Raw genomic sequence first — 27,810 nt, forward strand, 5'->3', positions numbered from 1 at the left:
GTAAAATTTGATAAGATGTTTTGCATAACTTTAATGAATTGACAAGGTCTTCTGGAGAAAACAGTTCCAGATGGCAAACATACGCAAGGGATTTAGTCAAACAATTTTTTGGCAAGAACATTATGAATTTTGTAACCAGTTGAAAGCCAATGAAATGCAAAGATGAGTCTAGTTAATAATCTACAATGATTGGTGAAAGAAGTATATTAGTGCTAATTTCTCTCCATTCATCCTATCTTTGTTTTCCACCCCACAAGCCTTTGGCACCATGAAGGGGGTAACTTTCATCTGTGTTCTCTTTCTTTTCAGCTCTGCTTCCTCCAGGGGCCTGGTTCGTCGAGATGCACGTAAGAATTCTAGTTTTCTATTGTTCAAATTTATTTTATTTTCCTAGTAAAAGAAAGTTTCAGTAAACCTTGCATCTTTAAAGAAGTAAGCTGTCCTTTAGCATTAAGTTCTGCGATGATATTTTTTTGTATTTGTGAAGCCTTAAGAAGTTATCTTATATTTCTAATATCCTAAGTGAAAAAAAAAGGTGAGAATTGTTTAGTAACTGTAATTTCCTTTTACACATGAAGGAACAGAGAGTGACCTAAACTTCACAGAATATATTTGAAGATAGAATTCATAACTCTAAGTTCTCAAAGCCCTATCCACCGCACCTTGATGCATTAAAACAACAGCAAAGCCTTTGTTGCTAGTCTTATAAACAGAACTTTTATTTACATTTTTTCTGTCATACTGTCTTTTCAGTAGCTGTTCATAGATACTAAGAGCATTATATCTTATCCAAGTTTGAATAGAAAGCTATAAATATTTAATGATTTTTCCAACAGTATCATTGGTGATTAAATAACTTGTTTGTTTAAAAGCACAAGAAGCAGTTCACCATCATTCTAAGATTTTCTGAAGGGATCAGAGCCCGATAGTTTGGAGCAAATGAATACCTAAGTCAAATGGAGAGAAACATAAACAGTGATATCACAGCCAGATGTTTTCTTCGGTATTTAAACAAATCTTTTTCCTCCCCAGACAAGAGTGAGCTTGCTCATCGGTTCAAGGATCTGGGAGAAGAGCATTTCAAGGGCCTGTAAGTTAAATACCGAGAAGGCGAATTCAATGTTTCTAACAGCTTGCCTATTATCTGAAGTCCTTACATTCCCCACCAGCAGGGCCCAGACTCTAGAACAGTACTGTCCAGTGAATTTTCTGCATTCATGAAAATATTCTATATCAGTGCTGTCTAGTATGGTATCTACTGGCCACACCTGCTTGTGGAGTCCTTTAAACACAGCAAGTGCAACTGAGGATCAAAATGTTAAATTATATTTAATTTTAATTAATTTAACTATAGTCACAAGTGGCTGATGGCTACTGTGTTACTGTATGGGAAGGTGTAGTAGCTCTGGGATCTTAGATAACCCTGATTGAGGGGAAAGACTTTAAAATATGGTTCCTTTCCCAGTACACACTCAAGTTCCTTTACCTAGCAAATAGATATGTGGTTTCTGGAGAACATTTTAATTTATTTTAATCTAGTAAAGAACGAGAAAATAGTTTATTTTTTCAAGGTCAATTTCATTTTATAGCCTGATTAATTGAGATGTGTGTGTGATTTTTGTTTTTTGTTTTAAATAGTCCCAGGGCCTATGTAATGCCCCTCATCTTAACAATTAGATCTATTTAGAATGCATGTTGCTTGTTTGCTTTGTATGTGAGCATCTACTCACATGCACACATATGTATTTAAACATGGTGGAAATACATATCCTCTTTGCTTAGAAAACCACATAAGCCTGGTTAGGCCTCAGATAATTGCTGATGTGAATAGTCTTTCTTGATAATAGTAAGATGCATAAAATATTATAGAACATATACTGATAACACAATTTGTTCTTTAGCAGAGCAACCTTCTTTATATTAAAGTTTTATTACACTACATTTTCTCTATGTCCTGTGTTTCAGGGTGCTGGTTACCTTTTCTCAGTATCTCCAGCAGTGCCCATTTGAAGAGCATGTAAAATTAGCAACGGAAGTAACTGATTTTGCAAAAACATGTGCTGCTGATGAGTCAGCTGAAAATTGTGGAAAGTCACTTGTAAGTAAATTGTGATTTTGAATATATCTTCTTATTTTAAGTTATCCTGAGCATTTCAAAGGGAAAACACCCCATTTTGGCTTTCTTGATTATTACTAAGACCATATTTGTAAGCAACACTCACAAATGGGTAGAGCCATTGTTTCTTCAGTGATAGAGACAATCTAGCTATGCCCACAGTTTTAAAGCATTTCTTTATTGAGAACACACACAATGGTCAAAGCGTATTTAAATGGAAATTTGTCATTTGTAAAAGTCTCTTTTAAATCTAAAGTTTGATTTGTTTTCATAGATGCTGATAGTGACAGCATGTTTTTTTAATCTTCAGAAAGCACTCAGCTGATTTCCACGATAATTTTGTTATCTGGGTAAAATAATACTACAGCTATATATTCCTCATTTTAGGGATATTCACACTTTTACATACAATAACATATTGGGGCATTCATATGTGTTAAAGGACGCTGAGCTTTTCTTACTTCCAGATAAGTCTTCAGTACAAGTGGAGGTGAATGTTTCTCTCATCACTCAATCTATATACACTTTTCTAGGTGGCAAGTCTGTTTTTATTTATCATGAAACTTTTCCTCCTTTTACTTCTCTTTATAACTCTCTCTGCCTTAAGTCAGAATCAGTATTTTAACTTCACACAATATTATGGCTCTAAAATGAATTTTTAAAAAATGTATTTTTTGAAAATTAATACATTCTGTCTTGAGCAGTATATTTTCCCTGGTGTTACAGTTGTTTTCATAACAGAAGTTAATGGGGATGGAAAGAATTCATTTAATGGAATGTGCTTCAAAGCAAATGTTTCTAGAATAAAAAGTTCTATATTTTAATGAAATAATTAATACATAGTGAATTGTGTTACTTCTGAGTCTTTAAATGGTATCTACTGAAAAGTTGGATCTCTCACAAAGGAGTAGGTCAAATGAGAAACTATCCTAACACTTTCCTCTCTAATGTGAATTCACCTGCTTAGAGGAGTATTTTCCCTTGATTTTTGTGGTTGTTAATCCTCACCATATTTTTTCTATTACTTTTCAAAAACAGAATTGGGAGGGAGGGAGGGTGAAAGAGAGAGAGAGAAACATCGATGTGAGAGAGGCACATCAATTGGTTGCCTCCAGCACATGCCCTTCGGGGTATGGGGAGTGAACCCACGACTGACGTACCTGCCCTTCCCTGGGAATCGAACCCATGACCCTTTGGTGGGCAGGCCGATGCTCCAACCACTGAGCACACTGACCAGGCTTTTCCGTTGATTTTTATTATTATAGCTCCTAGTCTTTAGCCTAAGGTAAGAATTGGAGTAACATTCATTCTTTAAAGCCATTGACGGTCATTTTGCCCTTCCTTTTTACCCACTGTAGCTAACAGTGTGACAGTTACCTCTTAAAAAACTTACATAGAGGTGATCAAATCAAGGGAAACTCTCTAAACCTGAGAAAAAAGTGGATTTTTATATGATTTCCTTACCAATGTTTACCAGTATAGTACATCTTCAATACTGTTCCTTGGGTGTAAAGAAAATAAAACACTGCGCAGCCATTTGAAGGCCTCTGTCCCCCACGCAGCACACCCTTCTGGGAGATAAACTGTGTACAGTCGCATCTCTTCGATCCACCTATGGGGACATGGCTGACTGCTGCGAGAAACAAGAGCCCGAGAGGAACGAGTGCTTCCTGAAACACAAGGACGACAACCCCAACCTCCCCCCACTGGTGAGGCCAGAGCCCGAGGCCCTGTGCACCTCCTTCAAGGAAAATGAGCAGATGTTCCTGGGAAAGTAAGTAGTCAGACTGTTTTTTAATCCTCACCTGAGGATACGTTTTCCTTGATTTGAGAGAGAGAGAGAGAGAAACATCGACTGGTTGCCTCTCAGAAGTGCCCTGGCCAGGAATTGAACCCTCCCACTTAACGTAGGGGAGGGTGCTCCAGCCAGCCGAGCCACCCGCCAGGGCGGCAATCAGAGTCTTATGCTTCAAAATTAAAAATTATGAAATAGGTCAAGACTAATTTTAAAAATTACTATAAAAATATTTTCAACATTAAGATTTAGAAGATTTTTTTCTAATGAAAAATTCAAAGAAATAATATTTGATACTATAAAATTTTACACATAAAAAATTTGATCACAGCTCTTTTGGAGTTCATTGAAACAGGATGTAATCTGTATGGAAAACATTGCCACATATTAAAATATTATGAAGATATATATTTAGTTAAGGTCAGAATTAATTTCATTTTAGTCGATAACCTTATATCACCAATATTTAACTATTTTATATAACTACTTTATACATAATATAAGTTTAACCTTTTCACTGACAAAAAATGACAAAGGCAAGGTCATCATGTGCAAATTGAGTTTAATTAGTAAGTTAGATGTCTTTGGGTTTTTGAGTTTCTAGGGAAATTGTTGATAATAATTGACTGTTCTTCTTTTGAAAAATTTAGTTACCTATATGAAGTTGCCAGAAGAAATCCTTACTTTTATGGCCCAGAGCTCCTTTACTATGCTCAAGAATATAAAGGAGTTTTGACAGAATGCTGTGAAGCTGCTGATAAAGCTGCCTGCCTGGGACCAAAGGTATGTCCCAGCAGAGGAAGACGAGAACCAGTTCAGACTCCAGCCTCAGATCTGGGGCTCGGTGTAGGGAACCTAAGTCTCTGATACAAACTTCTTTAGCTGGTGAAAAAAGCCTTCCTTACTCTCATCCAACCCAAAGATTTTCACCCCCTTGGAAGGCCCATGACATCGTCATTCCCCCTCTAAGTTCTGCCCCATGGATCTGATAGAGGGAGTCACTGTGTATGTATCTAAATATCCCTCCTCTTTTTGTATGAAATACAGAAACTCGTTTGTAAAATTGCACAGCAAAGGGCCACAGGTTTTGTTTACCTTTTCATGAGCCTTTCCTGTTGGGGAAGGAATTCAAAGTGGAGAAGTTCACTGCATCTAGAAGCCTGGGTTTATTCATTCATTCCATAAATATTTATTACGTACTGGTCATCTTTTCTAGGGAGTTTATTGATGTGAGAGCTGGTGAAGGAGGGATTGAAATGAAATTATGCAAAATTAAGAAGTCAGTAGGATTATATTCCCTGGGATATTAGTGTAGTCCGTTCTTCTACCTTTCCCTCCAGCTCCCCTTTCCCGGCAATGCCCACATGCTGGTTCTACACTGCCTGGGGGCTTCCACTACGACCAGGCTGAGTTTTCCTCTAAATACATAGCAAAATAATTATTTGCTAACAATGAGCACTTGGGAATATAGGTGTAGGTTGTATCTTTAAGATGTAATTTGTCATAGTCTCATCTGAATTTATGAAGAAGTATTTCATGTAGAATTTAAAAAAATATTTTCAAAATTATTTCTTTTTGCAGATGGATGCTCTGAAGGAAAGAGTACTGACTTCAGCTGTCAAACAGAGAATGAAGTGCTCCAGTCTCCAAAAATTCGGAGATAGAGCTTTCAAAGCATGGTATTTCAAATTTAGCTTTGTACTTTATAATGATAATGGTTCAGTTGACAAAACTGTATTTTTATGTGAATTTTTTTCTCTTAATTCTCACCCGAGGATATGTTTTTATTGATTTTTTTAGTGAGGGGGGTGCGGAGAGAGAGAGAGAAACATGGACCAGTTGCCATCTGTATTGAAGTGCAAACCTGCTACCTAGGTGTGCGTCCTGACCCCGAATCAAACCTGCAACCCTCTGGTTGACAGGATGATGCTCCAACTGACTCAGCCACCCAGCCGAGGAACATTTATACGAGTTTTACACAGTTCTTTCTGGTTGTCTGACAGGTAGAAATTTAGCAGAAGTGAAAAATCAGAGCCTAAAAGACAATTTATCATTATTTTTTATTGTATTTTTTCAAGGTAGTAAAAAATTTATTTATTTAAATATATCTTTATTGATTTCAGAGAGAGGAAAGGAGAGGGAGAGAGACAGAAACATCAATGATGAGAGAGTCATTGATCGAGCCCGCAACCCGGGCATGTGCCCTGAGCGGGAATCGAACCCCGATGGCCTGGATCTCAGGTCTACGCTCAACCGCTGAGCCATGCCCGCCCCGGCGGTAGTAAAAAATTTAGAGGCTATCTTTTCTTTGTTATTCTGTCACAGGTATTTGAACTCCCATTTGTTTATAAAGACTAGGGATCTTATCCTTTTTAAAAATAATTTTTATATATTTCAATTACAGCTGACATGCAATATTTTACTAGTTTCACATGTACTCCAGTGATTAGACATTACATAACTTTCTAAGTGATCATCCCTATAAATCTCAGCCCCACCTGGTACCATACATAGTTACTAGAATATTATTGACTATATTTCCTATGCTGTACTTTATATCCCTGTGACTATTCTGTAACAACCAATTTGTACTTAATCTCTTCACCTTTCTAATAGGGATTATATTAGAAAGGGATTATTTGCTAACAATTATTTGCTGTCTAATAGGGATTATATTTTTATGCAGTTGTAGTCAGGGTCTGTTATTTTATTTTATCTCCCACCCCCTGCAATTATCTGAAACCGTCTGCTTGTTTTTTATGTTCTGGTAATTAAATTCAGCCATCAAGGTCACTTCTCATTTTCTCATAGCTCCAGCTGTGTTCTTAATTTCTTACATTTGCCTGGGCCTCTATTTTTATATAACTTCGCTGGTTCTAGGAGTATCCTTCAACATGAGCCAAGAAGCCCCAACCCCGTCCCAATTCCCTCACTTGCTAGTCAACAGTGAATCAACATGAACAGAGGATAAAATGAAAATAATAGACATTTTGCAAGGTGTCTAGAAACCATCATGTGAACTATCTTTGCCTGTTGCCTTTATCATCTACACAACAAAATCAAAGAAATGATTAAACAAAACTACCCCAGTGTGAAATAATGCACATTTAGACAGGCTGTGACTGATTTTGGGGAAGAAGTATCTTTTATCAGATTTAGGCAACTCTGAAATGATTTGTGAAGGCCCGTGGATATTAGCCTTTTACATCTTGTCATCGGGCTAAGAGACTGTGCTGGATTAATTTCTTGGTAAAAATATGTTAAACTCTGTAATTTGCAAAAGTTGTGAAATTTCTTTTTCCAGAGTCCTTCAGAAATCAGGAAGAAGTCTATTTAGTTGGTAAAAAAAGATAACTGGAGTTTGTATGGCCCTTTCCAGTTTATAAAATGCTTTCATATACATCAAGTAATTTAATTCTCACCATGCCCTTTGATGTTGCATGTTGTTGTGACTCTGCAGGGCTGAAGCTCGGAGGGTCTAAGTAACTTGCCCAGGCTCACACGCTAATAAGCAATAAAGTCAGATCTGGGAGTTGGAAATGGGCTCCAAACGGGATGCTTCTCAGGTGTCACCTCTTTCAGCATCCCTCTTTGAGTTCTGATTTTATGAATTGCTGACTTCTTTCTACTGGCCACACACTCCCATAATGGATAATTCTGCCTCAAGGAAACATTTTACCCTAAGATAACAATTTGGTGTAGAACTAGCATTAAAATAAGAACTAATAAATTTTACAAGTTATTTCTATATTCATTTTGTCCTAATTTTTGTTATAAGTAGTATTTTTCTAATGCTTTCACATAAAGTATTGCATGTTTAAATAAAGTTTTAATGGGGAATTTTCTTTTTAGGTCTGTAGCTCGTCTGAGCCAGAGATTTCCCAAAGCTGACTTTATGGAGGTTTCCAAGATGGTGAATGATCTTACCAAAATCCACAAAGAATGCTGCCAAGGTGACCTGCTTGAATGTGCAGATGACAGGGTAAGGGATCCTTAGGATTCTCTTTGGTAACTTTGCTTTGGTAACATGCTTCAGTTAGTTCAATGAATTTGTTTCGTATAATTGGTGACAGCTGACTGTGCATTGAAATTGTCTTCTATGTCTAATATGCTAAATTCCCTGCCTTGTGGTACATTATTTATTTTTAATAAACCTGCCTATCCCACTCACAAAATGATATAATAAATACATTCACTAGTTTGTAGTGCCTTTCAGTCACATTCTAACTGAGAATAAAGGATTAAACTGAAGTAGGACAGCTGCAAAGGTAGACTTCTAAGATTTTTTTGGGATGTGGGTAGAGTTGGAGAAGAGCTGGTACCAGAAGAGAACTTTAGAAATTATGTAATTTTTCTATATATTCTCCCTTAATATACAAATATTTAGCATGCTATCTTTCCCCAAAACATAAACATATGACCAAATAGCAGAATCCTCATCTCTCAGAACACTTTCTGGAAAATTTAAGGCAGATATTTTACATGTGTAAGTAGGACCTGTGACTACGATTCTTGACTAATTTTCCCCAAATCCCTCAATTTTATTTAGTTATTTGGTTTCAAAATGCCTGTACTTAATTTTGAGGAATATTTGGAAAAACAATAATTTATATATATATATATATATATAATTTTCAATTCCCATTTAAATTTAATATTATTCTATATTAATTTCAGATGTACAACAGAGTAGTTAGAAAATCATGTAATTTATAGTACAGAGTGGCCCCCTGATGTTTCCCACACATAGCCTTTATGACACTATTGACTATATTCCCTGTGCTGTAATCTACATCTCTGTGACTCTTCTGTAACTACAACTTTGTACTTCTTAATCCCTTCATCATTTTCACCCAACCACCTATAATTGAGTTTTAATTTAAAAACTTAAATGCCTTAACAGTAGAAATATAAAATTAATAAATAACTGAAATGGGCCCCTCTTACTAACTAGTTTTTAATCAAGTGGAAATACTTTAATAGTACTATCTGAGTCTCCAGATTTAGCATCATAGACTGAAAATGTTACTAGAAGGCAGGTAGGTATGTATATGGTCTTAAAATACAATGGACATTTTCTGCCAACATAATAAAAGTCTGGAGAAAAAGTATAGTGATGTCAATTTACATTGAATAATTTTCATCAACTTGCTTATAGGCGGATCTTGCCAAGTACATGTGTGAAAATCAAGAATCAGTCTCCAGTAAATTGAAGGAATGCTGTGCTAAGCCTCTGTTGGAAAAATCCCACTGCCTTTCTGAGGTGGAAAATGATGACTTGCCTAGCGATTTGGCCCCGATAAATAATGATTATGTTGACGATAAGGAAGTTTGCAAAAACTACAAAGAGGCAAAAGATGTCTTCCTGGGCATGTAAGTGGATACGGAATGACCCTTTCATGGCTCTTATATGGTCTGAGGATTTAGGAAACAGTTCTAGGCTTTCCTTTGGAGTTCTTACAGTTGTTGCCTACAGCATTAGTTTCTCCTTCCCTCTCTGAGCCTTTTAAATTGTTTGGAAAATTTTAATTAGTTTTTAAAAGTAGTCATAAAATAATACTTGGTCATGGCAAAATCTCAATGAATAGAGAACAGTACAAAGTAATAAGTAGAAATTTCTATCACCCCCCCACACACCTCATTCCTTACTCCTTAGGGATATTTCTGGAAATTCCTCTAAAAACATTTTGTGTATACATAAATCATATACATATTATTCATTCAAAGAGTATTTCTTGAACTCACTATGACGTATATGGGTGAATATGTGTCATCCATCTTTATATCTCCGTGTCTATCTCTGTATCTGGCTGCAGCACAGAGGTATAAACAGAAGTATGGAGTCTGCTACCAGGTGCTTTATATTTGTTTGTAAAGACCAGAAGCTCAATAGCATGACAAGGTGGCGTACAATTAAATGATAAAATTAATGATTATGTAAAGTCGATAAATGGTGATAAACTTTGAATTTTTACTGTTGGATTGCAATAGTATTCTGTGCACTGAATAATATTTTATAAAATTATGTACCCTTCAAGATTTCACTCATACAGAGAGGAAAAGAAAAATTTAAGATTATTTATCTATATCCACTTATCATCTATCTATATCTATCATCTATCTATCTATCTATCTATCTATCTATCTATCTATCTAATCTATCTAATCTATCATCTATCTATATCTATCTAATCTATCATCTACCTATCATCCATCTATCTATCATCTATCTATATCTATCTATCTATCTATCTATCTATCTATCTATCTATCTATCTATCTATCTATCTATCATCTATCTATCTATCATCTATCTATCATCTATCATCTATCATCTATCTATCATCTATCTATCATCTATCTATCTATCATCATCATCTATCTATCTATCATCATCTATCTATCATCATCTATCATCTATTTATTATCTATCTATTTGAATCTTTTTGAGATATAGTCCAAATAAAACAAAGTATACATAATAACAGGAGTAATTTCTTAAACATTTAATATGTGCCAGTGTGTTATGCATAAATTATGTCATGTGTTTCTCACAATCCACCTTATGAGATAGATCCTATTATTATCTCCATTCTAAGGAGGAAGAAACTAAGGTTCTGATAGTTTTAATAAATTGCATAAGGTGATATAGTAAAATAAGTGTGTTAGAGCAAGGATTTGAATGATGGTAGCTTTAACTCTGAACCCCTAGGCTTTAGCTACCAACCTTTACTTGCATGGGTTTAGTCAAATTGAGACCGTTGGGATATGAGTTACACTTGTGGTTAAATAGGTCATTTTTCTTGCTTCTTTGTTCAAGTAAGTCTATTTTATTTTCATCTTAACTAGGTTTTTGTATGAGTACTCAAGAAGACATCCTGACTACGCTGTGTCATTGATACTGAGACTTGCCAAGAAATATGAAGCTACACTGGAGAAGTGCTGTGCCACCGATGATCCTCATGCATGCTATTCCAAAGTGGTAGGTTTCTCAAAGGAAACATGAAATGCAGCTCTTTGGTGATTCCAAAAATAAGAAAGAAAAATAATGCCAGAATGCAAAATGTTACATAATGCAATTGAGATATTCTCTTGAGATAATTTTAATTTTGTGCTCTCTAACATGTTAGGGAAAAATGGCCTCAATAGAATGGCTAATAAAACCTAGAATAGCCTAGAAAAAAAAAGGCTCTGAGGAGAGCAAGCTCTGATTTCACAAAATCTTGACCCTGTTTTTCCTCTTTTTTACACTTCTGAGAACAAAATAAGATAAATTAAATGTAAATGTTAATTAAAAGAGATGTAACTTAGATATGAGGAAAGTTATCCTGGTTTCAAGATTTATCAAGTATCGAGAATTAGTATCTTAAGGAAGGTTGTAAAACCTATTTATTTAGAATATTTTCAATTCTTTTTGAGAAGGTTTAGGAATGGTTTTATAAGAATTTAAGTAAGGAGAGGAAATCAGTTCTGGAGGGTTTTTAGCATATTTTGCTATGCTAAAATGGGATGTTAGCAGGTTTAGGATATTTAGCACTTTTAATATATGTGGTGGTTTCCCAACTTTTTTGCTCTACCAAGAAACTGCTATCTGCCAGGCACCATGCTGGATCCCATGACCAAGGTAAAAGCTCTTATTTCAGAGAGCTCAGGATCCAACTGAAGAGATGCCTTAAAAATAATACTGCTTATAATCATAGCTGTAGTTTACTGAGCTTTTACTGTGTTCCAAGCACTGTCATAATTTCATTAGCTCAGGTAGTTTTTAAAGAGCATTCTCTGAGGTGTGTACCATCTTCATCTCCATCTGAGAGGTGACGTTTCTAAAACTTGGTGATTGGAAGTAAAGTTCCACCCCTAGAAGATGAGTCAGATGACCTGGCTCAAATACCAGCAGTCACACTCTGAGCCTGAATATTCTTAATCACTTCTGTGCAGTTTGGAGGCACTGTAACACGTTTGGTATCAGAGGTTCAATTATATGTCTTTGGGCAGAAAGGAAGAAGGCTCTCATTCTGCCTATAAGGGTGAAAAATAGCCTGCACCTGGTCCTCGGGTGGAATTCTGTAAACACAATTCTTTAATCTTTTAGTTGGATGAACTTCAGCCTCTTGTGGATGAGTCAAAGGAATTAGTCAAGAAAAACTGTGAAGTTTATGAAAGCCTTGGAGAGTATGGCTTCCAAAATGTGTAAGTATTTTGTTTTTGACTAATTTTTTTCTTGATCAATTTGTAGGTTTTAAAATTTATTTATTTATTTATTTATTTATTTATTTATTTATTTATTTATTTATTTATTTATTTATTTCATCTTTATTGTTGAAAGTATGACAGATGGCTCACTTTTCCCCCACATAGACACCCTCTCAGCCTTATCACCTTATTGTCTGTGTCCATGGTTTATATGCACATAAATTCTTTAGTTAATCTCTTCCCGCCCCCTCCCCCTTCTTCCCTCTGAGATTCATTAGTCTATGCTTCCAAGTCTCAGGATCTATTTTGTTCATAAGGTTTTTTTGTTTATTATAATCCACATATAAGTGAGATCAATTTGTAATTTTAAAGACAATACAGTTTTTAAAACTTATACATGTATATGTATCACCTGTCATAGAACTTTTAATCATGAAAATATAGTATATATTTCTGATCTGTCTCCATCAAGAAAGATTAGAGAATGAGAGATAAAATAGTCAATGGGTTTCAGAGATCTATATTGAGTGTAGTTTGAAAAATTAGCCTGTTGAGACTGGTAAGAAAAATACTAAATCTTGGGATATAGGAACTGAGGATGCCCTTTGAAGGTTAAGGAATAGTTTATGGACAAACAAAAGAAAGCAATGCTTTCCAGAGTAGGAAATAGTTGGACTTGAATAGCAGTGGCTGAGGAAGTGCTATAATATATAAGTTGATAGACTAGTTAGTATCCTGGTGTAATGGAACCTTACCTGTGGAGGTAAAGACAAGAAGGGACACCTCATTAGGTAGATACTTACTGTTCAACTTACACATGTCAGCACTCTTCTAATGGTGGGTGCTAGAGATAACAATAGTGAACAAGCCTCTTCCCTTGAGTAGATTACAGTCACACATTGACTTTCAACTGGAATTCTTAATGAAAGATTGTTCCATGCTAGATATCATCCTAGGTTGATGGCATACCTTATGTCTTTTAAGTTAATCCTTGCCCCATCCCTATTGAGTCAGGTACATGTCCTCCCATTTTACAGATGAGAAAACTCATTCATATCTTTCTAATTTAGCACAGTGCTTGATAAACAGGGGTGAACAAGAGTAGGTTTACAGTTGTGAGTGTGCCAAACACAGAGTTAATAAACTTATAGTAATAATCATCACCTGCATGTCTTCTCCATATGCACAACTGTAAACCTACTTTAGCCCAGCCCTGCATATTAAGTACTCAGTAGGTTTTATTGAAAGAAAGAAGCAATTAATAAATACATTAATGTCACTGAATTATGTTACTGTGGAGATGATGAAACCTCTGCTCTTGTCATTTTGAAGTAAAAATTTCAATCAAGAGACAAAGTGTAGCAAAGTTAGTAAGAATTTATTGGCCGCAGCAAAAATATACTGAGGACTGTGAAGCAAGGAAAGACATAGAAGTTGTTACAGGAGAGCCTAGGCTGGGCTGCTTTGGCTCACTGAGAAGTCAGATAAAAGGGGGCATTGAGGATAGGTTCAGGGAGTTCCCCGGGATGAGCTACCACTGCCCACTGCTCCCTGGTTGCAAGTCTCGTGGGGTCCCTTAGAGGGAAGAAGGGGAAAGGGAATGGCACAGGCGTGCTCTCCTGGGGGAGAGCCAGTGCTGGATCCTTTAACCTAAGCATATTTATCTCTCTCTTGCAGGTGGAAATCTTAGGGGTGGTCTCAGGGGAGGGTCTCAATAGAATATTCATCATTTTTCCAGGTGTGCTCTTTCAGGGTCATGGTCTGCCCTGAATGGTCAGTGCCAGGGCAGGGGATCACTAGTCAATGTAGCTGGTTCTGAGGCAACCATGGAGTCACTTGTCTGGTTTTGCTGCTTTTCTGAGCCTGGAGCTGAAATACAACTGAGGCCTAGATGTTATCTTTAGGGAGGAAAAGCAGGGAGGTGTAAACCAAATGAGTAGCAATACGAAAAGTCAGGGGTCCACACTGCATGACCAGCAATATGCTAGGGGAAGAAACGTTACCCTGCGGGTGAGGTTCTTGTTTTCCCTGTTTTGCCCCTTGCTAGGCATCTGGGACTTTTTGCCCTGGTGAGTTTCTATACCTAGTCCATCGTCCTTGCTCTGCTCATGTCTGTCTACCTTCCCATAACAATTATAGTAAGTTAAGTCACTTTCCTAAGATTATACAGCACAGGTGGAATTCAACGTTAGGCTTACCTAGTTGCTTAGCACAAGGACTCCCTCACTCCACCCCACCAACCTAAAGATGGAGACAATTTTATGAATGAAAAATCATTGTAATTGATTTTGTCTAATTGTTCTTTACTTCACCTACTATGTTAGGAAAAATAGCTTCTCGCCTGGTTGAAAACTAATGGACTATTTTATTCCAGCCTGGTGGTGCGTTACACCAAGAAGGCACCCAAAGTATCGACTCCAACTCTTGTGGATCTCTCAAGAAAACTAGGACGAGTGGGCAGCAAGTGTTGTAAGCTTCCTGAGTCAAAAAGAATGGGTTGTGCTGAAGACTATGTGAGTCTTTTAAAATATAATGTCAATAATGATGAATTTTGCCTTTAGATGATATTTCTAAAGTTAACCTTCAGAAGCAGGAGTGAACTAATTGTGTGTGTGTGTGTGTTAGTGGCAGCCAGTACTTGGTTGCCAGCGTTATCCTGACCTCCGAATGAGAACTGAGATAAGATCCTGAAAATGATAAATTGTTTTGAAAAAATTCCATGAATATTTAATGCTTCATCCTGGCATTAAATTTTTTTTTTTACTTTTGGGAGGTCTTTTCCTTAATGTGTCAATATAAGACCGCTTTCTCCTCACTCTAACACATACCTTAGGACTCACCTCAAATTATTTTAATCAATTATTTTCTCAAATGGATTATTCTGCAGATGTAGACATGTAAAAGAAAAAAGATTGTTTTTTAAAAAATTTATCTTTATTGTTGAAAATATTACAGATGTTCCCATTTTCCCCCCATTGACCACCCCCTCCCCAGGCCTTCACGGTACTATTGTTTGTGTTCCTGGGTTCTGCATATGTGCATATAAATACTTTGGTTAAGCTCTTCCTCTCCCTCCCCTCTTCTTTTAAATGTCCCTTATTATTTATTAGTAGTAGTAAGGAAATGACTGCCTCAAATCAACCTTGCATTCAGTATTGCTAATTAAAATACAACACTTCTTTTGGAAAGTAGTAGTTCATGGAAAACTTTTCATTATCCTTCTTTTGAATTTCTGCTCTACTCCCTGTTCTTCAGCTGTCCCTGGTCTTGAATGGGTTATGTGTGGCCCACGAGAAGACACCAGTGAGTGACAGAGTTACCAAATGCTGCACAGAGTCATTGGTGAACAGACGGCCATGCTTTTCTTCTCTGGGAGATGATGATACCTATGTTCCCAAAGAATTTAATGCTGAAACGTTCACCTTCCATGCAGATGTATGCACACTTCCCGAGACTGAGCAACAAGTGAAGAAACAAACGTGAGGAGCATTTCATTACTGCATGTGTTTGTAATCTTGATAGTGAGAACTGTCAGTTGAATGGGTAACTTTTTCTGAAGTAGTGATTAAATTCCTTAGAAGAGAATATTTAAGTATTGGCCTTGTTAAGGTGATAAAAGTGTCAAAAAATAAAATGGATAGGATTCTGTTTCCGTAGCCAAACAAATAAACAACAACAACAAAACTATATTATAATTTTGCCTAGAAATCATTCAGAATAGTCTTGTGGATAAAGGCTGCAGTAGAAAAATATCTTAGCACAGGTCCAGTAGAAAAAGCTGAACAATTAACTGGTTCATTTGTGCAGATAGCAAATTAGTTAGCAGCAATCTTAGAAGAACTTATTTCTAGGCATAAATGATTATTTTAAGTTTGTTCTATGGCAACCCACAGGCAAGGCAAACCTCCAAGATGTAACTTTTGAGAATGGGATTTGGATGAAAAATGTCTAGAAATGCGAGTTCTGAAGCTTGACTCCCTACTGCTGTTACAAGGGGTTAGAGGTGCAACGTAACGTTGTTGTGTCTGGTGCGTCCTGACCGTGGCCACAGACTTAAGAGGGTTATTGCGAAACTTACTGTGCTCACAGACTCTCACTGTCTGTGCAGATGTCAGTGAGAGAGAACCACCAGCTCCCATGAGCTTGGATGGTCTTGTTTCCCGTGGCCTCGCACTATTCATTTTGAGTGGGCCAAATTTCAAAGACCAAATATATAGCTTCTTGGATTAGAAACTTTTAAATGGAGTCCAAGAGAATTAAGCTGTTAAGGATCACTTTTAGCTCTTAAACTGCTGTAAACTTCCATATGGCATAAATTTCAAAATTTGAATAATTTCTGAATGCAATGACAGAATCCTTTCCAGAGATTTAACTGAACAGAGATTTATTGACAGTACAGATGTTGACAGTTGACATCGGTGATGTTGTTTGGCCCTTCCACCCGCCCTGGGAAGGCAGATTTCTCCTCCTTGTGCAAACGAGCCTGCTGAACTCCACAGTGGTGAGCCTGGGCCTACGCTCAGAGCTGCCTGGCTCCGAGACTTAGAGAATCAAGCGACAGCTCTACAGCCTTTACCATCTCCGTTTTCCTGTGTGTGAGTAACCTCTTCTCTTCTCTGTTTTGCTTTGCTTTGTTTTCGTTTAAATGCAGTTTACTTGTGGAGCTGTTGAAACACAAGCCCAAGGCAACCGATGAAAAACTGAAAACTGTTATGGATAATTTCTCAGCTTTTCTACAGAAGTGCTGCGCAGCTGCTGACAAAGAGGCCTGCTTTTCTGAGGAGGTGCTGGAGTCGTTTTTATTTTAATATATATAGTGTTAAGGCTAAGGCTCAGGGGTCTGTATATCTGAAGGACACTCAGTACATGTGGGACAGGAATCTTATTCTACATACAGTTGTCTGAAAAAATGACTTAAATTAGCTCTTTTTAAAAAAATCTTCTCTACTGAAGTATATTATTAAAAGTTTGCAGTATTTGTTCTGTTTCCAAAGTTGGGTCATTTATGAATACAGTTAGATATATTCAGAATTTCTGAAATCTTCTGGTAGAGGCATCACTAAACCAGAACTTTAATTTATTTAAGCATTTTCTTTAAAAGTTCTGGTTTGTGATTTGGTGGAATCTGAGTGCTTGATTTCACAGGGAGTGGGGAAGTTTAAATTTAAATATCTGAGTCATTTAAAATTTTTCCTTATGACTTGACAGTAATGTTTTTAGTTTTTTGGGCACAATGGGTGTCAGTAAGTTTCCTTCTAGAGATTCTAGTGCTAAGCTGGAATTAAAGGATGTGAAGCATGGAGAATTACTTTGTAGTCATCAATGGATGTATAAATGTTCATTTTTATCCAAATAATGGTACTACTACTTCCCCTAAATCTGTCATTTCTTTGTATTCAGGGTCCAAAACTTGTTGCTTCAAGTCAAGCTGTCTTAGCCTAAAAACAACACAATCACAAGCGTCTCAGGTAACTATCCTCTGGATTTTCTTTAAAAAATTAATTATAATAGTTAATATTAAAAGAGCTAAGAGCCACATGGACTAGTGCCAATCACTGTTTTAAGGTCCTTATATATATTAACTTATTTAATCCTCAAAATAGTTGCCTGAGTTGAGTTCCATTATTATTTCCATATTTCTGATGGGAAAATGAAAGCACAGATCAAAGCATAGACTAAGTAGTTTACCCAAGGATCACCCAGCTGGTGAGAGGTGAAGCCACAATTCAAAATTCAAACCAGAGCTTGACAGTTAATCACTGTCCTGTTCTGACCTAATGTGACACAGTAGACAGAGCCATTCAACTAAGCAATGATTCACAGTGGATTACTTCAGGTATTAGGCTGGACAATTCATGTTTTTGTAGGTTAAAAACAAGTTGAATGACAATGACTTCACAAGGTTCAACCTACTAGCTCAGTAACAAATAAACATTGTTGGAGAATATGAGAGATCTGCTATGTGAACTCCTACTTAATAGTAAATAACGTGCTACTAAGTTTCCAGTGTGTCAGCATGCTAAGATTTAATAGAATTTCTCTTCTTAGGTCAAAAGGTCCACTTTAAAATTTAGATGTTTGACCATAAACCTGTTTTATCCATTTTGGCTACAATATTTTGGGGAAATTAAAAAAAAATAAAGTTTCTTCTTATAAAAGGCAACTTGTCCAACGATTTTTAGCACGGATTACTTTCAGATTTTCCGAACGGAGCATGATGCTTATTCCACTGCTAGACTTTGCCCACATGATAATACCTACATATCGTGCATTCATGAATGGAAGAAGCTCCTATCTCTGCAAACTTGGTTGTTTCAAATATAGTTTGTTTCAGTCCTAAATGGCAACTAACTTGGAGAAGACACCTTGTTTTTTTTGTAATTAACGTAGGTAAGGAATAGGTGTTAAGTAAATGACCCTGAGGAGTGATGATGGAAGCCTGTGACTTTGAAGCCTGAGGAGTATGAAGACATCAGTGATAAAGAGAGGACTTTACAGTACTTAGTGGGGGGTCCTCTTCCCTAGCTCAGCCAAGAATTCAGCTGCCATGAGTCTAGGGCAAGCTTGAATTATTTTCATTGGTGAAAATTGGGTATTGCCAGACAGTCTAAGCAATTTGACATTCATTTAAATAGATTTGAAGAACACATGCCATTTTACAAACGGTACTTATATTGGTACTTTTATTTTTCAGCTTACACTGAGAGAAAGAAGAAGAAATGAAGACCCAATGCCTATTTGTCTGTTTTTCCTTTCGTTTGGTGTAAAACCAACAGCCTATCTAAAAAAACATACATTTCTTTAAATATTTTGCCTCCTTTCTCTGTGCTGCAATTAATAAAAAAAATTAAAAAACTAATATTATTGTTCAGGACTGTTATTTTTCAAGAATAGTTGCCATCCTGAAAATTTTGTAAGTTCTGTAAAAGTCTCACTGTTCTCTTTCCCCCACTTCAGTGGAGGACTTCTCATTCCTAATGGGCTAATTTATTAATAGAAACATTAATACTCTTCTGAGTTGTGGATTATAAACATTTAAAGATCCATTTTAGCATTATGATAATTCTTAATAAAAGAATAAACATTCAGTATAGGTAGGGTATATAAAACGTAGCTTTTCCTTAGAACTCTAAGGAAACTAAACTCTCTAAGAAATGTGAGGGACAGGAAGATAGAGATGATTGTGAGGATAACTAATTTAATGGGGAAAAACCACTGGTCCTGGAAGAAATTTCACAGTCTAGGAGGACAATAGATGAAGAGTGTAAGAAATTTAACAAGTGTGGAGAAACATAAGTGGAAGCGGGAATTAGGAGGTCGGGACAAAAGCACAGTAAGGCATGATTAAGGTTACTGAATTGAGGAAGTGCAAGAGTTGGAGGGTAAAATTTTCCTGTAAAAATTAGATGTTATATTCAATATTGGGCCTTTTCCCCCTGTTTCCAGAGGTAGTCACTGGTATCAGACCATTGTCTATGAATTTACATACCTAAAAGTCATTTATAGCACTGTTACTTTGTGTATTTATATTTTATAATATGATAGAATTGATTTCACACTATACATGCTATTCCACAGCTTTATTTTGTCCTTAATAATAATACTTTATAGTTTTATTTTAAGTAAGATGCTTGCAAAAGCTTTTGTTCCAAGTTGAAATAAATAGGCTCCTTTTGTATCTGGAATGTTACGTCCCACACTCTCCCCCTATCCTCACCCAACCCCCACTTTGGCTGCATCTTGAATATATCAAATACTTTCCCACATTTGTTGCAATCATCACAAAGATGGAAGAGAGCCCGTGAGGGGAGAAATGGAGATGGAATGGCTTGTTGAGGGTCCCAAGGGCAGACCTAGAAAATTTTGAGTCAGGTGTTTCCACATAACTGGACCTACACGGGACTAGGTCTGAGCACCCTTGCCTGGAAGGTCTTGCAGTCCAGGCAGCAGATGGGGACTTAAAACTTTTGGAAGAAGACATTCCAAAATGTGGGACTCGTGGAGCCCAGCTTTCCCCGCTTTCTGTGAGTGAAGCAGATTCTTGAAGTTGCCTGGACATTTGAGCCTAAGAGCGATCCAGGAGCCCAGTGTCCTCTCTGGTTCTGAGACAGCGGCATGGAAAGTGCATCGTTCTGCTGGATGGTTCTCACTGCATGTCTTTTGCTGCACAGTGTGGGAGACTGGGCCACCAGATGGTGCGGATACCCAGGTGTGTGTGTGTGTGTGTGTGTGTGTGTGTGTGTGTGTGTGTGTGTGTGTGAACTGTTCTCATTTCCCATCAGGAGGTACCTGATAGCCACACGATTTATCACCAAGAATGTTTAGATTGAGCACTTGGTTAAGCTAGTGTTTGCCAGATTTCTCTACTGTATAGTCACTATTTTTGGAGGCAAGTCACTAACTCTAGCTCACAGTCAAAGAGAGTGAGGGAGGAGATGAAGCTCCTGGAAGGATGAGTATTGACATATATATTCAGATTGTTTTGGTAAAAATGATTTGTCACTTTACTTATTATTCACTTATTTATACCACTATGAACTCATTTATATTTGTTTTATACTTTGGGTTATAATTTGATGATATATTATTGATTTTTTTTTACTTAAATTATTCCAGCTTTGGTTTCTGGGGGTCTCAAGTTGGCTCCTTGTGTCCCTTGATGTGCCCCTAAACTTTGTTTTTTGAACACATCTTAACTTTCTAGCACTAAAAAAGTTCTGGCTCATCTTGTCCTTTCCCTTCCCCAGACCTGGAAACTGCCATTTCTTCAAGGAGCTCTGTTTCTGTTTAATACAGTGTTATTAGAAACAAAGTTCTGAGCACTGGGTGTGCTCTTTGCTAATGGGGTATCACTGCTTCTAGACTGTTTCAGGGAACAACTGAAAAATGTAGGTTTGTATACTCACCCATGTATATCCACATACCTGTCATTATTTCTGTATCATGTATCTATTATCTGTCGATCATGTATCTATCTATCAATCTATCTATCATCTATCTATATCTATCTATCATCTATCTATCATCTATCTATCTATCATCTATCTATCTATCTATCTATCTATCTATCTATCTATCTATCTATCATCTATCTATCTATCTATCTATCTATCTATCTATCTATCTATCTATCTATCATCTATCTATCATCTATCATCTATCATCTCTCTCTATCATCTATCATTTATCAATCTATCATCTATCTATATCTATATCTATCTATCTATCTATCTATCTATCTATCTATCTATCTATCTATCTATCTATCATCTATCTATCTATCATCTATCATCTATCTAATCTACCTATCATCATCTATCTATCATCTATCTATCCATCATCATCTATCTATCTCTATCTGTCCATCCATCCACCCATCCATCCATCCATCCATCCATCCATCCATCCATCCATCCATCCATCATCTGGCTAAATAAGAGCTCATACTGATGTCTCTGACTCTGTTCCAGAACCACAGAGTTTATTCAAGTCTTCCCCGTTTGCTTATTTGTAACTTACCTCTTTGGCAGTAAAAACTTGGCTTCCACTGTTTACCATCGATTTACTTATTGTTCCACCCCAGAATACACCTGAAGGAGTTTCAGAATTGTTGGCTCATACCTCCATGTGAAATAAACTTACAACTAGAGTGCAATGTTTATGTATACTTTCTTTTGTCTTTAGCATTATAAGTTTCAGTCAAAACATCATTTCCCAAAGTTACTTGGGTCAGTCAGTTCCATTTTTCCCCTTCTTCAGTGAGATTATGACTGGTGAGTTTTGAGTGACTCACTCATATTGGACACAAGGTGAGTTTGGGGTCTGGGCTGTTGACCCAACTTTGGGATGATCTGCATGCATGGGCAGCTCTTTCCTGGCTGTGTTCCAATAGTGCAGCCTTTGTCGACAGTACACAAAGGTGGCAGGTATCCTTTACCCAGTGTGCTCCCGGCTACTGGTAACCATGGTGGGTACCCTTAAATCACATCAAGTGTCATGCAGTCTTCAGGGGTGGGCATGTTTGGGCCCTTCCAGTTGATGTCCTCTCTTGCCTCTATCAGTGTGGTGGTTTTGTTCTCCCCTGGGTTGGTCTTGAGCCCTTCCAAACCTGCCTCACAGGAATGGGTCACTCTTCTTTCTTCACCACAGGCCCCTTACCTATCTTCCCCGTTGGTTGCTGTGTGTGGAAGTCTGGGATGCAGTTAACATTGACAGAGATCATATTCTAAAAATGAAGTGATTATGGTCTAAGAGTTCAGGAAAAACCAGTGTTGAAGATGTATTTATTCTAAGAAGGGCATAATAGTAAATTTAAGATGTCCAGAGACTTGCCTTTGTTGTTATCATTAATGAAACACAGTGATAATTTAAGAGAGTCATTTGGAGCTAGAATTCATGGTGACATGATGTAGGAAACATCATCATAAATAATGATAAAACACGTATTAAAATAAACATGTGGTAATAGAGAACTATCACGACAAGTAGACTTATTTTTTTCAGTAGTCTCCATGGGACCATTGTATTGTGAGTAATAACAGCGTTGCTACCTTTTTCTGGAGAGAGCAAATATAAAATTAGCCAGAAATGAGATATACTTGATAATGAAGAAGGTAGCACCAACAAAGAGATGGTACCTGAACCTGAACCAGAAGATGTGGTGCCTGGACATTAGGAAGAATCTTCATGTGCACAGATTGACAATAAACAGGTATGTGATTGTTGCTTCTTTACTCATTATTCAAAATCTCAATTGAAAAATTAATCTAATTCCCATTGGCCCATGCTGGTGTTGCATACGTCATTAATGCGGAAGGGGAATGTGGTAGCCAGGTCTAGATGAGGAGAGGTAAGAAAGAAGGGGGAGAGACCAAGAGAGGAGGCTGTTAGGGCTCAACATGAGAAGAGTCAGGGCCATTCATTTTTTACTGTAAAGGTTGATACAAGATGAAAGGCCTTTTAATGTTTGATTTCAAGTTTCTTGATACGAACAGTGTTGGGGTTCTTTGGAAAAATGATTGAGAGGTAACCAATGTAGAGTTAAGAAAAGAGAGAGTATGTATAGGAGAGAGTGTAAAGCATAGGTAAAGATAGACTTCAGCAGCACCAGGAAATAAGAGCCCGAGGTGTCAAGGATAAATGCAAGCAGTCCTCCCTGACTCCTGAATTCTTAGAAATCTGGGGAAGGTGGTGGTGGTAATTCTGATTGCTCTCCATAGATGGGATCAGCATGGAGGAAAGGGTACTAAATCTAAAGGAACAAGAGGACCCTACTGGGCTACTGGACTCTGGATACTTTCATCCTACTAGAATGTGAATTATATCTATTCTATGGAGTTTGTTTTAAGTCCTACGCCTTGTGAAAATACTCATCAGCTTCCTCCAAGGCACTGTCTTCTTTTCAGATCTGTTCCATGGCCTCTAGACTCTAAATGTCAGAGAAAATATAAATGCAGGGAAAAAAAAGGTTTCAGTAATGCTCTGTGGTAAGAAGCATATTTGCGTAACATGAATGAGTGGGGACAATTAGTAATCCTGACCACAATCTGATTCAGGCCATTCATTTTCTATTATAAAGGTTCTGCTTTGTGCCAGACATTGTGCTATAGGCACCACATGACTCACAAGGATGAATCCTTGAATCCAAGAAGTCACCTATCTAGGAAGAATTGCATAAGCTTGCAAATGACTGATATAAGGCCAAATGGGAAGTACCATGAAAAAGCAACCAACCACTCAAGCCAAAAAACAAATAACGAAATGGATCCCAGAAAGAATAAGTAGTCCAGCACTGTTTGAAGAGAAGGCATTTTCATGCATAGCTTACCTGCTGTGAAGAATAGTACATGTAATATTTGTCACAGATAGCAGTGCTAATTATGAAAGCGATTGTTACCTTTTAAAATTGTCTCCTAGGAATCAGATACTTTAAATAACATTATTCCATCTATACATTAAAAAAAACTTCAGGGGAAATATCATTTTCATTATATATATGAGAAAACTAAGAATCAGAGAGATTAAATTATTTGCCTAATGTCATATGGCTAATAATTGACACAGCCAAGATTAGAATCTGTCTGATACCGAAGTCCAGTTTACTGTGCTTTGTTGCTTCTGAGCAGTTTCACAGATTTATGAAAAATTAAACAGAGTCAGAATTTGAGCAATGGAAAAGCATTTGATGTGAACTATGTACTTAGACCAAACTTCAAGCAATGACATATAGATCAAGGGTTGTTTGCAGTTAGTAGGTAAACTCTGGTTCAAAGCTTATCTTTATTGCTGTCTCTTAAAATTTGGTGTTCCTCTGGGTACCTATTTTCTCTACAGTTCCTCTCCTCCAATCACATGGCTACAATAACCCTTTATAAGATGATGATTTCTGAATCTCCATCTCTGGCCTCAATCTTGTTCCAGAGGATAAGAATCACTATTCAACTGGGGGTCAACTTCTTGACTTCAAGGTCTTAAAGATACTTCAACACACAGACCAGGGTGTTCTGATTAATGATTATTCTAAGTCAACAAGCGTAAAGCAGGCCTGTTTGAGTAAACTGGTTACTGTCTTGAGCTTGGTAGATCCAAAGCTGAGCAGGTATTCAGTAAGTGCTTTTCATATTATCTCATTCATACCACTTAACTTCATCCACAGCTCTCATTTCCCATTAGCCAGTTGCTGAATCATATTAATGCGAAAACTTCCTAAGTTATTTCCTTCTCACAGTCCTGTGCCCCTCTATGCCAAGAGAGATGGTTTCAAAGCACCAATGTGATTTTTTTATTCGCTTTCTTTTATTAGCTTTACACCACTATCTTAGGATGCAGTGTAAACTTGATTTAAAAGGTCTTTGAGATGTGGCCCCTGCCAACTTTGCAGAAAATCTCCTTTAGGGAGTAAGTTCCCTCATCTTTAAACTTTGTATTTTATTGAAAATGCATTTCTTCCATTTCTTTATATATGCCATGCTCGCCCTCACCAGGGGATGTTTCCATGATTTTCAACATTGGCCCGGACACTTGTCCCTCCCTCTGTATTTGGCTCACCTCCAGTTTTTCCTCTGATCTCCAGTAAGATTCTGCTTATTGCAGGAAAGCTAACCTGACACACTCCAAAGATGTCAGGTGTCTGTCATTTCTCTCTCCTTATCACTGCACCCATTACACCTCTGTTTTGCGATTGCTGACATAACTGCCTGCCTCTCCCATGAGATGCTAAATGCAGCAAGAGCGGGATGGCGCCTGCGTCTGGTTACTGAATATTCCTGTCAAATTGCAGTGCCCGGTACGCAGACTTCACGTTTTTGTTGAATGAATAAATAAAACTCCCTTCTACGGAGCTCCACTCTGTGCAAGGCTCTATTCCGAGCCACTTAGGCTGATTAGTTTATTTAATCTTCACTCACTCATGAAGGAGGTCCATCACTATCCATATTTATAGATGATGAAAATAAAGCCTAGGGAAATTAAATGACTCAACCAAAGTCATGTGGCAAATGAGTGGCTGGGCAAAAATTCAGACCGGTCCCAAGCCCACATGCTTAACCATAATGCTGCACCCTCTTGCTGATCATATGGCAGAAAATGGCCAAGGTCTGCTTGGTGAGGGAGAATATGAAAGGAGATTAAAGGAAAACATGAAACTAGCACAATATCAGAGGAAAGATCTAAAAAGGACCCAGACTGACAGTAAAGTTGTTACTCTTGGTTTAGTCTCATCAGGGTCCCGATGAACGAGGCTGGTGACTGTCACAACACACCTCTAGCTTGATGTGCACATATTATTTATAGTTATGTGTCTATTTATATCTATATTAAAATAATCACACTTTTGTAAATCCCTGTTATTTGCCTGGCTTTTTACTTATGTCCCCTCTAATCTTTTGATGAAATGATAAGACCGAATTGTTCAGCCTTGAGCATATTTCCATATTGTTAAATATTCTTCCACAAAGTTATATTGAGGGCTGCATATTATTCTATTTTATGAATGTATCCTACTTATTTCCTACCATAGCTCATTTGATTTTTAAATATTAACTGTAGAATAGTGAATTGCCTGTGAAGCTTTAGAAAACACTAATGTGTAGGTCCCAACTCCAAAGGATTCTGATTTAATTTGTCTGGGGTGCAGTCTAGGCACTGAGAATTTTAAAAGTGCCTCTAGTGATTTTAATGTGCAGCCAAGACTGAGAACCTTCATAGAGAGGGAAGATGGGAGGTGAGCTCCTACAATCAGGTGGCATTTGTAAGGGCCCTTTATTTAGTATTAACATAATCATCTTGAGTTGCTAAATGAACAGTGCAGCTGACCCACTTCGAAGTTTGACACACATGCAGAATTATTTGTAACAAATAACATGATTTAGGACTTGGTTTTTCAGGGTTTTTCCCTAAGCGTTCTATCTTAAGCCATACACTGTGTACTAAGTACTCAAGAATGGGCCTTATTGGCATACAAATCAGGTGAAAAGGGTTTCTGAGCTAACCAGCAACAGAATAATCAAGCAACGCATTCCCCAGTGAAAGCCTGGGTTGGCCAACGTGGCCAGAGCATGGCATGCGAGAGACATTCAATTAATGCTGCTTAATGAATTAGTGGATTTAGTTGAATTTCATACAAAGTCTAGTTTCTTTTCTTTATAACCTCATTAACTTTGTAATTGGAAAGGAATTAATTATTGTACAATTCAGGGAACAATATCTTTGAATACTCTGTAGTTTGAGAAGAATACTTGTTATATATGCAACATGGGATGAATTTGCAAGTTTCTTTTTTTTTTTCTTTTCCCACCCAAAAGAGGCTTCTGTCCTTGAACATTAAATACAAATAATCCCTGTGCTGTTAATTATTGGCAAGTTGTCCATTTCAACCTAAGGAAATAAAGTAACAGGTATACTAATAAAAGATTACTAGTTAACAGGCATTGCTTGAAAAAGGTATAAAAGAATTTCAGCATGATTTTCTATATTCTGTCCTGACCCTTGCCAACAACAATGAAACAACTAATAACCATGAAGTGGGTGGTATCAAGTTTTTTAATTTTCTTACTAAATATTATGGAATCCAGAACCATGCATAACAATGCATATGGAATAGGTAAGATATTTTGTGTTTTTCTTTTATGTCTTTTCTCTATATCAAAATTCTTAAGTTTGCATTTATTCGTTATCACCTTTACTGTTCTACACAGGGGAAAAACACTTAATTTAGTGAATATCTTTAAATGCATGATGAACCTGTAACTTTGCAAGAAGGTTACAGAATTATGGCAGTGCTTTACATTATCTATGAATGTTTGTGTTCTTCAGGTTGAATTAATTTTTTTGTACAGTATTTATTTAATTGATATACCTATTTACTTTGACATATATATATATCAGACCATAAAATCCTGGTTCCTTTACATGCAAAACACTCTCAGACTGGTAAAATAAGTAATATAACTAACATCTTTGTTCTTTATTTTAGAAAAAAACAGGTCATTATTTGACTGTCTAAAGAAGAAACAGTGTGACTGGGATGCAAATGAGCAAGCAAACTGTGGTGTAAACATGTTTAAAGGAGGCTAAAATTAATAGTTTTAATCATTTGATTTCCAATCCTATTGGAGCATCACAGTACAGGGGAGAAACAAACAATTGGAAGATATAAAATCTGGAGTTTAGTGCTAAGTCTACTATTATTCTTAACTTTATTCCTTAG

General features: G+C 36.9%; 1 protein-coding gene across 1 annotated transcript; it reads left to right on the forward strand.

Moving 5' to 3' along the window:
- Positions 1-229: 229 nt before the first annotated feature.
- Positions 230-18,824, forward strand: LOC308561059 (albumin-like). Its single transcript, XM_081145543.1, has 15 exons — positions 230-347; positions 1,033-1,090; positions 1,966-2,098; positions 3,679-3,890; positions 4,562-4,694; positions 5,493-5,590; positions 7,764-7,893; positions 9,070-9,284; positions 10,761-10,893; positions 12,004-12,101; positions 14,479-14,617; positions 15,360-15,583; positions 16,756-16,888; positions 17,505-17,572; positions 18,799-18,824. Exons 1-14 carry the CDS (start codon positions 269-271, stop codon positions 17,544-17,546), a joined length of 1,827 nt encoding a protein of 608 aa, XP_081001669.1. The 5' UTR covers positions 230-268; the 3' UTR covers positions 17,547-17,572; positions 18,799-18,824.
- The last annotated feature ends 8,986 nt before the right edge of the window (positions 18,825-27,810 follow it).

This window comes from Miniopterus schreibersii (assembly GCF_964146895.1).
Source record: "Miniopterus schreibersii genome assembly, chromosome: 1".
Taxonomy (NCBI): domain Eukaryota; kingdom Metazoa; phylum Chordata; class Mammalia; order Chiroptera; family Miniopteridae; genus Miniopterus; species Miniopterus schreibersii.

What these genes read in the sequence shown, in the direction of transcription:
- LOC308561059 (XM_081145543.1), top strand. Translation starts at nt 269, where the DNA reads ATGAAGGGGGTAACTTTCATCTGTGTTCTCTTTCTTTTCAGCTCTGCT. An exon ending in GAAGAGCATTTCAAGGGCCT is followed by an intron (nt 1,091 to 1,965) that starts GTAAGTTAAATA and finishes CCTGTGTTTCAG; the next exon opens with GGTGCTGGTTACCTTTTCTC. An exon ending in CTGCCTGCCTGGGACCAAAG is followed by an intron (nt 4,695 to 5,492) that starts GTATGTCCCAGC and finishes TTCTTTTTGCAG; the next exon opens with ATGGATGCTCTGAAGGAAAG.